This window comes from Stenella coeruleoalba, assembly GCF_951394435.1.
Source record: "Stenella coeruleoalba genome assembly, chromosome: 5".
Taxonomy (NCBI): domain Eukaryota; kingdom Metazoa; phylum Chordata; class Mammalia; order Artiodactyla; family Delphinidae; genus Stenella; species Stenella coeruleoalba.
Genome location: NC_137150.1, coordinates 82,974,133 through 82,986,758, shown reverse-complemented (window position 1 = coordinate 82,986,758; position 12,626 = coordinate 82,974,133). Strand labels below are relative to the sequence as shown.

The following is a 12,626-nucleotide window of genomic DNA, read 5'->3' as shown; positions in this document are numbered from 1 at the left end:
TGTCTTCAAAATAGTAATAGTTTTTGTAGGTCAGGTATAGCATTGCACTTATATTTCTATTAAAAAAAAAGATAGTTATTAGGAACCAAGACTAAACACAGGCTGAAAGGTTTTAAAGTTGAAGAGAAAAATAAGGCCATGGTTATTCCCATGGAACATGGTCCATAAGCAAATTCCTTTTAAACAAATCATTACAAAGTAGAAAAATGGGGCTCCATGTCTTTCTAAATGAAGCATAGCTCTTTTTTTAAAACCAAATTCAGTACTTTTCTTCCTTTTAACTTTAAATCATTATTCTAGATTTGTTTTATAATACATACAATATTGTAAATATAGCATCTGTAAAGATAAGATTTAAAAAAAATACATACACATATATATTATTTTTCCACAAATAATTCAAGACCTGCAAAAAACAAAATGGGAAATTCTGGGACACAAGCCAACAGAAGCAGTCAAACCACAACTAACCTGGGGATGGAATCTATGATTCTGGAACGGTTAAGAAGCTAATAACTTAGTAGGTAATAACTCAGAAACAGTTTCATGCTGAGGAGTTTAGTTTTTGTGTGCAAAGGAGGTAAGTCCATTTTTGGAGGAGAAACACTTTTGTTTCTGTCCTCCAAGAACATGAAAATCACGAGTACTTTTACAAGGTCTCTATGAATAGCCCCAATTGTCTGAAGATGTAGTAAAAAAATGCTCAGGGCAAGGGTGACGTCTGTCTGATTTGGAAGAGAAGGCAAAGGTCAATGGGACAATTCCTCCCAGCGGAAAATGAAAGGACTTTTCCCTAAGCCTTAGTTCTTTTACAGCAGAGGGATTTTATGTCTCAAAACTAGTAAGACGGTTCCTCCAACAAGGCAAAACGTTCTGGTGAACAATTGCACAGAGGATATAATTCTGCAATTGTAAAACCTAGGACAGTTTTCATTCTTCAGGAACTGCCCTTGGTCAAGGTCATTTCCGCTTTAGTTAAGTGCAAATCAGGTCTAAGGATTTTATTCTATGAATGGTAGAGTTTTACTTTGCATACAAAGGACATTAAATATATTAGCCATTCAGTTTAATTGATGTATTTCACTCCTTTCAGTATACTGCTTCCAACCAGTTGGTTCTTTTCATTGTAGGGTTTCAAGCTTTGATTACCAATGGACAAAATTCTTGAAGAGATTTATCACACTGTGATGAACTAAATTCCAAGAAGTCCCATGTTTAAACTTACTCTCTTGGTGTCAGTTCTCTGGCTTCTACCTTTTTCCTGACCTTTCTCCAAACTACGTTTTCTTCCATTTTTCACATTGTTTAAAAACATCCTCAAACCTCTGAGGTTTCTGGGGTCAATGATTGCTCTGAAACAGGAGACAGGACAAAATACCCAGATCTTACCAGAGATATAAGCAAACACCACAATATTCAATATATGTTTAATTATGTTTAATATACGGACCATCATAATAAAACTCAGGGAACAAATGGTGCCGACATGGCAAAGACATGCCTTTCAATGGATAATCTCCTTCCATAACGCCAAGACCTTGTCCTTAGGATAAGGTAGAGACAATAAGAAATCTAGGTGTATGATTAAATTCTGTGACGTGCCATGGGGATCTGTTCCTGAAATTGATACTAATCAGAATTAACTCCTATTACTTTTCTCTTCTTATATATCTTTAAATTAGCATGCACTCCACTACAGCTTCCACTTAAGGATGAGGCTGACTCTTCAATATATGGGAAATATTGATCATCAAGGATGATAAGCTTTTATTCCTGCACTAAGAAGACTAAACTGTTAGGGAAATCCCTGATTGTCAATAACTTGATGCTGCATAGGAATATGGCTCGCCTTCTCTATACTTTAGTAGCTACCACCTTGGATAAGAATGTCAGCCCTACGTCAGGATCTGCCACAAATACTTTTACCCACCACCAAGCCCAATGTGTCCTTCTATTTCATGTCTAAGCTGCAAAATCATAAAAGAAGTCTGGTGCTAAGCTTTTAAAACAAACAACAGAATTCCCTAGCAGAGATTAAGATTACTGCTCAACAAGGAGATCGTTACCTTCAAAGATGAGATTCATTGCAAAGAGCCTTCAATTAATAAAATCTATTAAGATAAATTTCATATTTATTTAATTTTTCTTTCTTCCTTCCTGCCCTCTTTCCTTCCATCCTCCCTCTTTTTTCCTTTTTCTTTCTCCCTCCCTGTCTTTCTGTTTCTTCCTCCCTTCCTTCCTTCCCTTTCTGATTTACAGTTATGAAGTTTCCTGTTTTACATCACATAACAGCTATTTCCCAGGTTCTAAGACTTGGTGAGGTACCATATTTGGCCCTGCTGAAATACATTCAATTATGACCTCAGTAACAATCCTCTCTCCTTTCACTAACTGAGCCATTTCCAATGCCTCCTACCTAAGTGAAAGCAATGGTTGGTTTCCTGACAAAGATGTCTACACACAGAGAGCCAGATCTCTCTGTAAGGCTTTTCCTAAGAAAATCCTTCTGGTGTGGTGGTGATGCCAAGCTTTGTGGTATGTATGTAAGTTTTGCCTAAATGATTACAAGTTTCTCAGCTCTTCTGGTTAAGAACTCACATTTCAGTGTTAATGGCAAGATGGCTCTTGTAGATGTAAACTTAAACACTATATCCCCCACTGTATCTTTTTCAGGAGACTAGAAGCCAAGACTGAGCAGGAAAGATGGAATATAATGCCGTTCCCAGTGGAGTGGCCAGCCCTAAGATAATGATGGAATACTGTGAACAGTGGTGCTGCAAACACCATCAGTGGGTGAGAAGGGAGATGATGTGGGCCACCAAGTAAAGTATTAGCCTAAAACACCAGGACAGAGAGCTGCAAAGGAGCACAAGGAGGGGGTCCTTTTTGTTATGGCTAGTGCTTTGTATTGGGGCTGTGATAGTATTTCTACCATATGAGTAGGGACCTGGGCACCTGTACTTCTCCCGCCTTGCTTATGCTCACTGTATTTTATCTGAAATAGGGGAAATCTCTGCTCAGGGAAATCCACGGGGCAAATGCAGTGTTATTTGAAGATTGGACAGGGGGCAAACCAGGGCTGCTTAGGATCTCCATGTGGCTCTTCATCCTTTCATTAGGACTTAACACTTGGAGACCTTCCTGATTCTGGGAATTTGCTCCACACATGCTACTCATTCCTGTGGCACAGCAGGACCAAGAGTCTGCAAAAAGCCAGGAAATACATGAATCCCTCAGACGCGGGAAACAAGAGTGAAGTCGGTCAACCTTCTCTCTTAGGTCACCTCATACGCATCACTGATTCTTTCTGCTGTTTGCTCACCCCATCAATAGTAGGCACTTTCACTGACAGTGATAATCTGAGTGACTCTGGACTGGGTTCTGACGACTGCACTGGGAGGAAGATGAGGTTCTGCCCGGAGGCGGGGCCCAGCTTGGGCTGATACACACAGGTCCTGTGACAGCCGTGGATGGGGGAGCAGCTCTGCGCCTGGCCTCCTTCCCATCACGGCCCCAGCCCCTTGTCACAGCCGCATCTCAAGATTACGATGAGCGACAGTATCTACAGCACAATGAGTCTATGTACACATGGACCGTTCCCTCGGCATGCTTTAGAGAGAGGCGCACGCGCTCACACACACGTACACCCACGTTGAGAGCGAGAAACAGCGCGCGCGCGCAGTGGAGAGAATTAGAATGGCGCTTCCTAGCATCTGCGGCGTGACCAGTGCTGGGGGGGCGGGCGGGGGAGAGTGAAGGGAAGCGGCGGGGGGAGGATAAAGGGGGCATATCCCGGACAGATGTGGGGGAGATAGAGCACACTGGAGGGAAAGGAGATGGTCTTAAAAGTTGGAGAGAGAGTGGAGGCAGGAAAGCCAGGTAAGGCTCAGGGCAGGACTTCATTGATAGTCTGAATGGCTATGAGTCAGCTCAAATAAAAATCAGAATAAAATGATGATGGAAGTATAAACACCAAAGGCAAGACCTGCAAGACAGTATTTTTTCTTTCCCCACAAGTGAAAAAAGATGAAGGAAGGATAAAGTGTGTGTGTGCGTGTGTGTGTGTGTGTGTGTGTGTGTGTGTGTGTGTGTGTGTGGCGGTGGTGGTGGAGGGTTAATATCCATCTGGTACTTCTTCAGTTGTCTTATTATTACAACATTGGATCTCTTTACCATGATGGAGTCTTTACACAGTATACATTTGCTTAGAAATACACATTTCTTGGTAGAACTTTTCCCACCCTGAATTATACGTCAGTTTTTATTGATGGACTTTAAAATTGTTTTAAATGTTGTATTTTCTTCTTCGTTTTCTTATTTTCCCTTTCATTTATAAACACACAAAGTTGTGAAATAAACGGTCTCCCCCCATCTCGCTCTCTCTCTCTCTCGCTCTGTATCCTGTGTGACGCATTTTTGTGTGTTTTTTTTATTATTATTTTTAAACTTTTATTCTGTTAACATTTGCTGAGAAGGCAGAGCAGAGATGCTGCCAGCAGCCACAGTGGTACGGCCAGACTGATGGATCCGTTTATTCCTCTCACCGACCCAGGTCCTGCAGTGCAAAAGAGAGAGAGAAAAGAGAATGGTTACATCTGGCCCACTCTATGTCACAGCTCACAGCTGACTGTGTCAGAGGTAAGACTGGGCCACGTACCAGCATCTCAAAGTCAGGGCACTTATATGCAGCCCAAGAAGGGCTCACGATCTTTTCTAAATCCTTCTCCTTGAGCTATAAGTATTTTAAGGGTTATCTTGTGTGATGGAGGAGTGGCCTCCTCTTTGCCCAACTTCATCCTGCACGCCCTGCTCTGCACAGCACTGCGATGCCAGCACTCATTAAGATTCCAAGCATTGGTGAGTGTCCTTCAGCAGCCAGACACGGGCTCCTCCAGCTGATTCATCACAGCATCTCCATCAATAAACATGGAACCAATCTGCGACTCTCTCCTTTCTCGGGGGGAAGCAGCAATTATTTATTTGTTAATGGGGAGGGGAATTGTTTCAAAGTAACATTTATGGCTGGGTGGCACCTTAGCTGCAAGGCAGAAAATAAGTCAACTCATTGTGGAATCTTAAGCAGCAGCAGGGGGTCATCTGGTTCAAAGTCTTCATCTGACACTTTAAAAATAAAAACTAAAGACAATAACAACAAAAACAAAAAAGCCTAGCAAGGCAGGTCCAAACCAGAAGCAGAACTGAGGCTTGAACTTGCCCAGAATTCATCCTGGAGGGACTGTCTGTGGGTTTCCCAGTGCCACCTGAGTTTTTCCCAATGTGGACACCATTTGGAGGATGTGGGTGTAGGAATGGAGAGGAAAGTGGGGAAGGGATTTGTGTGCTGACACAAAGAGAATGGAGGCAGTAAGTGTAGGTCCAAAGAGCTTGTCTCCTATGCTTTGCCTCTTGCATTTTCTCCTTTTATATAGTTCTGTTCATTGAGATTCAGTACAAGAGAAAAATAGTAGTATTTTTCACACCAAAGACTTTTGAATTTAAGACTGTATGCTTACCAGAGGTAAACCCACACACATATGGTCACCTTATCTTTGATAAAGGAGGCAAGAATATACAATGGAGAAAAGACAGCCTCTTCAATAAGTGGTGCTGGGAAAACTGAACAGCTACATGTAAAAGAATGAAATTAGAACACTCTCTAACACCATACACAAAAATAAACTCAAAATGGATTAAAGACCTAAATGTAAGGCCAGACACTATAAAACGCTTAGAGGAAAACACAGGCAGAACACTCTATGACATAAATCACAGCAAGATCCTTTTTGACTCACCTCCTAGAGAAATGGAAATAAAAACAAAAATAAACCAATGGGACCTAATGAAACTTCAAAGCTGTTGCACAGCAAAGGACACCATAAACAAGACGAAAAGACAACCCTCAGAATGAGAGAAAATATTTGCAAATGAAGCAACTGACAAAGGATTAATCTCCAAAATTTACAAGCAGCTCATGCAGCTCAATAACAAAAAAACAAACAACCCAATCCAAAAATGGGCAGAAGACCTAAATAGACATTTCTCCAAAGAAGATATACAGATTGCCAACAAACACATGAAAGAATGCTCAACATCATTAATCATTAGAGAAATGCAAATCAAAACTACAATGAGATATCATCTCACACAGGTCAGAATGGCCATCATCAAAAAATCTACAAACAATAAATGCTGGAGAGGGTGTGGAGAAAAGGGAACCCTCTTGCACTGTTGGTGGGAATGTAAATTGATACAGCCACTGTGGAGAACAGTATGGAGGTTCCTTAAAAAACTAAAAATAGAACTACCATATGACCCAGCAATCCCATCACTGGGCATATACCCTGAGAAAAACATAATTCAAAAAAAGTCATGTACCAGAATGTTCATTGCAGCACTATTTACAATAACCAGGACATGGAAGCAACCTAAGTGTCCATCGACAGAGGAACGGATAAAGAAGATGTGGCACATATATACAATGGAATATTACTCAGCCATAAAAAGAAATGAAATTGAGTTATTTGTAGTGAGGTGGATGGACCTAGAGTCTGTCATACAGAGTGAAGTAAGTCAGAAAGAGAAAAACAAATACCGTATGCTAACAAATATATATGGAATCTTTATTAAAAAAAAAAGGTTCTGAAGAACCTAGGGGCAGGACAGGAATAAAGACACAGATGTAGAGAATGGACTTGAGGACACGGGGAGGGGGAAGGGTAAGCTGGGACAAACTGAGAGAGTGGCATGGACATATATACATTATCAAATGTAAAATGGGTGGCTAGTGGGAAGCAGCTGCATAGCACAGGGAGATCAGCTCAGCGCTTTGTGACCACCTAGAGGGGTGGGTTAGGGAGGGTGGGAGGGAGACACAAGAGGGAGGAGATATGGGGATATATGTATATATATAGCTGATTCACTTTGTTATACAGCAGAAACTAACACATCATTGTAAAGCAATTATACTCCAATAAAGATGTTAAAAAAATTAAAATAAATTAAAAAAAAAGACTGTATGCTTAGACAATGACATTCAAAAGAGAAATTGGTGTCAATGTAATTATGTGTCACTTGGAAGTTTTGAGGGCACATATGGAGATCAATATGTGTGAATGAGTGTGTGTGTGTGTGTGTGTGTGTGTGTGTGTGTTTAAACCTATGATGGTTTGCAAATGCAATGGAAGCATTCTCTTATGTAAACGTTTCCAAAATTGTCTACAAACATACCAGATCAGATGTAAAATAACACGGAAAATGTTGAACTCAAAAATGTTTTCTTATCTATGTTTTATGTGAATAATAATAGGAACAACAACAACCAAATACAACCAAGGAACAATTATGTAGCAGTTCTTACAAGTACTGTTATAAATGCTTTACAGATACAAGCACACAAGCATGTTATGAGGCAGGTACTCTAGTGAACCCTGTTTACAGTGAGATAAGGGAGGCACAGAGAGGTTAAATCCATCGCACAAGTTTACACAGCTAGTAAGCAGAGGAGCTGGGGATCCCCCAGGTGGCTGGCTCCAGAGACTTCGCCTGTCACCACTGCACAGTGAGGTTACACAGTGAAGGGGTGCTGGTGAGTCCCTTGTCAAACATTCGGCAAATAAAATCTGGGTTTGTTTAAAACAGTAGCCCAGAACAACGAAAACAACAGGAAGGCATCCATTATCTTTGAAAAAATGATTTTCATTAGAAGATTTTTTTACTAGAATGCCTTCTTGAGAATATTAAAAATATCCCCTAATATAAAAATATGAATATATACAAAGTTTGAACAGCATAGTTCCAGGATAAAATGAGTGTTATTATATGTTTATCTATGGAAACACAGAATAAACAATGTAAATATTCAATCGATTTAATTTTTCTGAATGGCTGTAGGATCCTATTAATAAAAGGCACTGTAGCTACCTTCAGGTTCACGCTTTTCGTGAGGAGTTAAGGTTCAGGAAGATTTTACATCCTGCACAAAGCACCTGATTAGTCATTGTTGACCAGGCCCTAGTGTTCTGAGTCTTAACTCAATGTTCTTCCTAATTCATCTCCCCCCATCCCACTCTTTCTGGCCTTTTGGGACCTTTCAGCTCCTTTAACGGTAACTCCCCAGGGCTTCTGGCACGATGGCAATGTGTTTCCCTATCATTTTAATTCCTCTTTAGGCTTTAGATGTCATGAGCTCTGTGGCACATTTGTTTGGATTAGTGTGTCAGTGATGCTTCCAAAACAAAGTCTACACGCAAGTTGAGACCATACGGGGTTAAGCAAGAATGATTTTTGTTTTGCCCTAGGGATAGTATGAAAACAGAAAGTTTTCAGAAAGACTCAATTCTGCCTATTAATCTCCTTTTTAGTGCTGGGACAGGCTAGATTATCTTTCAGACGTCTTGGAGTTGAGTGGTACCTGGGGGAGTCTGAAAAGTCTAGTGTTACCATTTTATTTGAAGGGTAGTAAATATTTGAAAAAACAAAAATGCCATCATTGAAAAATATATATGCATATGTGAACCTAGATAAACATTTCATATATAACGCTCTTGCTAATGTATGTACACGCATATATATGCAGATACCAAGAGTATATTTGTTATATGCATACTTATATATACACATATGTTATAGGTCTTTTAATACACATAATTGAAAATTCACTGTTACTTTCACATGCTATTCTATGTTATACATAGGGAATCCCAGTACAACTGTACTAATAATCTTTAATTTTATCTCTAATAAAATTATTATTACATAGTTGAAATGTATTTTGTGGATCTGTTAAAGATACTTTCATCTCTATCAATTACTATTTATTAAGCGCTCTCATATAGCTATTTGATGTGCTTATATGACTTCCTCTTTTCATAATTGGTTTTGAGAAAAAATAAATAGGCTTGAAAAAGTACAAGGGTAAACGGGTGATAGTTGTGGACTCAACACAAATGTGTGTGCAGTTACAGACATGTATATGACTGCATAGGAGACTATTTCAGTTAATGGCTATTTCAGGGAAGAGTAATCAGCAAAATCATTAATTACGTTTTAGTTCATAGTTATGAAATTTCTGCTTATTTGTGGAAATGCAAATAATAAATCTTATTTCCCACGCCAGATGGCCACACTCAGCAAGTGCTTTTATATACTGACAGATATAATGAAAGCAAGAGTCTGCAAACATAAATTAGCCTTAAGAATAGATGCGCAAATAGAACCGCAATTCAAAAATTGCTACATGTTTTTCATGTAACAGACAAAAATCATATCTTGGTATTTAGCCACATCCTATATGTGTATATGTGTTTATCTAGGAAACATTCAATAAGCAGTAGCATTATCATTATTGTTATTAACTCTAGAAGTCTGGATTACAGAAAGGCATGAAATACCTCAATCAAAGGCATTGGTTTGTGAACCGGATCAAGGCTTTTAATGTTTGACCTGAAGGTGTGAAATTTAGCTGCCGCAGGATTGGGAATCTTGAGTCAACACACCAGGTCAAGGTTCTCAGCCCCAGGCCAGGATGAGAGGTGAGACTCTGTATCAGGGTCGAAGCCGGACCGCACTTTGCCATGACAATGCTTATCAAAGGGAATTTGTGATTAAGGGCAAGATTGATAAAACACCCTGAAATTTCGGGATCTGAGAATTTGGGGGCAAGTCTTTACCTTACAAATCTGATGCAGGATGCTAAACCAACTGATTTGTCGTTCAGTAAAATCTCAAGGAAAGGACAAGGTGATCTTCAGCACCTGCTTTAGAGAGCGTGTGCTTGGACACACTGTGATTCAATGTGGCCAACATTTCTGTTGCTTCTCCTGAATACTTTGAGCTTTCTTCCAGGATTTGGGACCAGATTTATTCAAAATAATCATTAACCACACCCTCAGTGATCACTGGGCATTCCTTCCAGCCACTAAGGTGTCCAGGTCATTTATAATTGTATTCCTGTACATAGTTCAGCCATACAAGAAAAGAAGGGCCAGATGAGTTTAAGTTTGAATTCTTCTTAGAATTACTAAGGATTGACTGACTAAAAAGAAAACAAAAATATAAACGATATACAAAACAACTGTTAAGCAAAGGAGAAAAATAATCTCCTAAATGTCTCAGTATCTAGAGGCCCAGACTGAGGCCCCCCTCAGTGTCCTGGGAGCCATGTTTAAAGGGAAAAAGACTGACTTTGGCGCCACCTGCTGTCCGCTCTCCGCCAGTACAGCTTTCTCTGCGTGAATGAATCCACTGGAGATGACAGTCTATAATTTCCAGGCTGGGGCAGATTGGAAGAGGGGATATATTAATATTTTCTTTGACCCGTGTGTCTTAGAATTAAATTTGGGTTCCTTCTCCATAATTCTTTATGCATTAGCTCCTCTTTCTATAAAGTGAGTCTTGGGTAAGGCTGAAGTATTCTCACAGTGAAGTGGGATTATCATATTTTTTCCATCGAAACAGCATCAAATATTTTGACTTGCAAAATTGTGAAATTTTAGGCCACTACTTAGAATTTCTTTGAATGACACGAGGAATTTTTCTCGTTGGTCTTTGAAAAAAAAAATCCTATGCCCTATTTTTCCCTCCACACCAAAGCTCTGTGGTATCACTACGTTCTACTAACACCAGCTACTTAAGATTCAAATGTAATTGATAATCATGGCATTGGAGAGGGAAGAAGGGCTGAAGAGAATGGTAGTTTATATTTCTTGCCCCAAATAATCTTGGTCCTATGTACATATTTTTGGTCACCTCTTCCCTGCTGCATTCTGTGAGGACTTGCTAGCACTGGTCATACACAAGGTGCTGGACCTTTCCTGGGTGTAACCAACGAAGTGTCCACAATCTCTGAGGTGCTTCACTGGTAGGCTCTAAGTACCACAAGAATAGGTTCTCACTATTGAGAATGATCTTGGTAGTCTCATCCCCTTTGAAACTCAGAGAAGAAGACATCTTCATAGGAGACAATTACCAATCCAAGTGGGTGGCCATGAAGATTTATGGAGGGTGGTGTCTGCTAAACAGATTTTTCCATGACTCTGGTCTGGGGACAGACACTGTTAGGGATTTCTGTTGGTTTTGTGAAGATGACACCTCAGAATTGGCAAATTGTTTGAATCTTAGGGTCCATATCCTGAAGCTTTGAGCTGATGGCACTGTCTTTGTAGGGGAAAGTATACAATTTATATGCCACGTGGCTGACGAAGTTATGTGGGGCAGGTGGAGGGCACAAAATACTGGGATATCCCAGCAGCCCGGGTATAGTGTAGCAGGGTGAGGGTATATGAAGACCTGGGAGAACGCTCAGGCAGGAGGGGATCTTAAATGCTCAAGTGCTTCATTTTAGGAGACCCTGTTCTATCTCCTTTAGCAATATATCTACTTGAACAGCCAACAAGGGATGGTAAAGTAGATTCTCTGGCTCTTCTGAGAGCCCTGTCATTGGGCAGTGAACATTTCCCAAAGTGCAGCTCTGCCAGAATTAACCATGGGCACTTAAGAAAAGTGGGAGGGGGAGTGACTTGCTCAGTTCCAGAGATTTAAAAATGAATAGCTTTCAAAAGCAATACTGGGGTCATGGGTTGGATCAGGGGCTGTTTTTCGCAAATGAGAAAGTTTACAATTTGGGAAAAAGAGTAGCAAATGTGTTATGGAAATTATTATCACAGATTATTGAAATGAACTAAAGTGTATAAGGCCCCGATGCATTGCTGTAGAATCTTAATTTTAACATACAGAAGGTAATCAGAAATAAGAACCATACCTTTTTGCTTGAAGTGCACGGTGGTGCCAATTTCTAAAAGGGAAACATTTAGCAAAACAAAAACAGGTAAAAAGTTCTGCATCAATTGAGAACAAGCACAAAGGTAGTCTGGTACTCTCCACTGAAAGGAGCATGAGAGGAAGGGTGGGAAGAACACTCTCAGAGGAACATATATGGGTAGAGATGGAAAGAAAGGCACATGGAAAGAGACTGTTTTGTTGGAACAAATGTTGTGCAGTTGGAGGTGGCAAAAACAATTTGCAACTACGAATACTTGATGTAACATGTGATGTGCGCAGACAAGTACAAGAACTCTGAGTATGACGTGTAAAAGTACACTTGACCGCAATTTAGGGGAACGATAGGATGTGTCTGGCCCCCGACCGCATTCTACCATATTGCTTCTGGTTTGCTTTCCTCAAGCCAATTGCCTTTCTTCCTTCGCCTTTCTTCCTTTTCTTCTAATACACTCGATCCATTCCAACTTTCAAACCTTTGCACTTGCTGTTTCGTCTGCTTGGAGTGTTCCTCCCCAGACCTCTGCCTGGCCTACTCAGTCACTTCATTCAGGTTTCTGCTGAAATGTCAACAACTCAGGAAGGATTTCTCTCATCACCTTCTCAAAAATGGTATCCTCTGTTACTTCCTATTATTTTACCCTGATTTACTAATATTAAGAGCACCGATCACTACTTGGCATCATGTCATACACTTACTTATTTGCTTGTTCAGAGTTGATCTCCTCTGTTAGAACATATGTGCCACGAAGGCAGTGACAGTGCATGTCTTGTCAACCATTGTATCCCTGGGGCCTAGATAAGAGCCCGGCATGCAGCAGGTACTCAATAAATATTTGTCGAGTGTATAA

General features: G+C 40.2%; 1 protein-coding gene across 2 annotated transcripts in view; it reads right to left on the bottom strand.

Annotated features, from left to right (window-relative positions):
- Nucleotides 1-1,105: 1,105 nt before the first annotated feature.
- The window catches only part of LSAMP (limbic system associated membrane protein), a 650,003-nt gene continuing 638,482 nt past the window's right edge, over nt 1,106-12,626 (bottom strand). Inside the window, exons 8-9 of one of the 2 annotated variants that reach the window (XM_079922993.1) lie at nt 11,759-11,791; nt 1,106-4,555 (exon numbers count right to left, since the gene is read on the bottom strand). In XM_079922993.1, coding sequence (XP_079779119.1) covers nt 4,458-4,555; nt 11,759-11,791 — 131 coding nt within the window. In that variant the 3' untranslated portion in view covers nt 1,106-4,457. The remainder of the gene's footprint in view (nt 4,556-11,758; nt 11,792-12,626) is intronic. The other variant, XM_079922991.1, reaches the window with a different exon arrangement.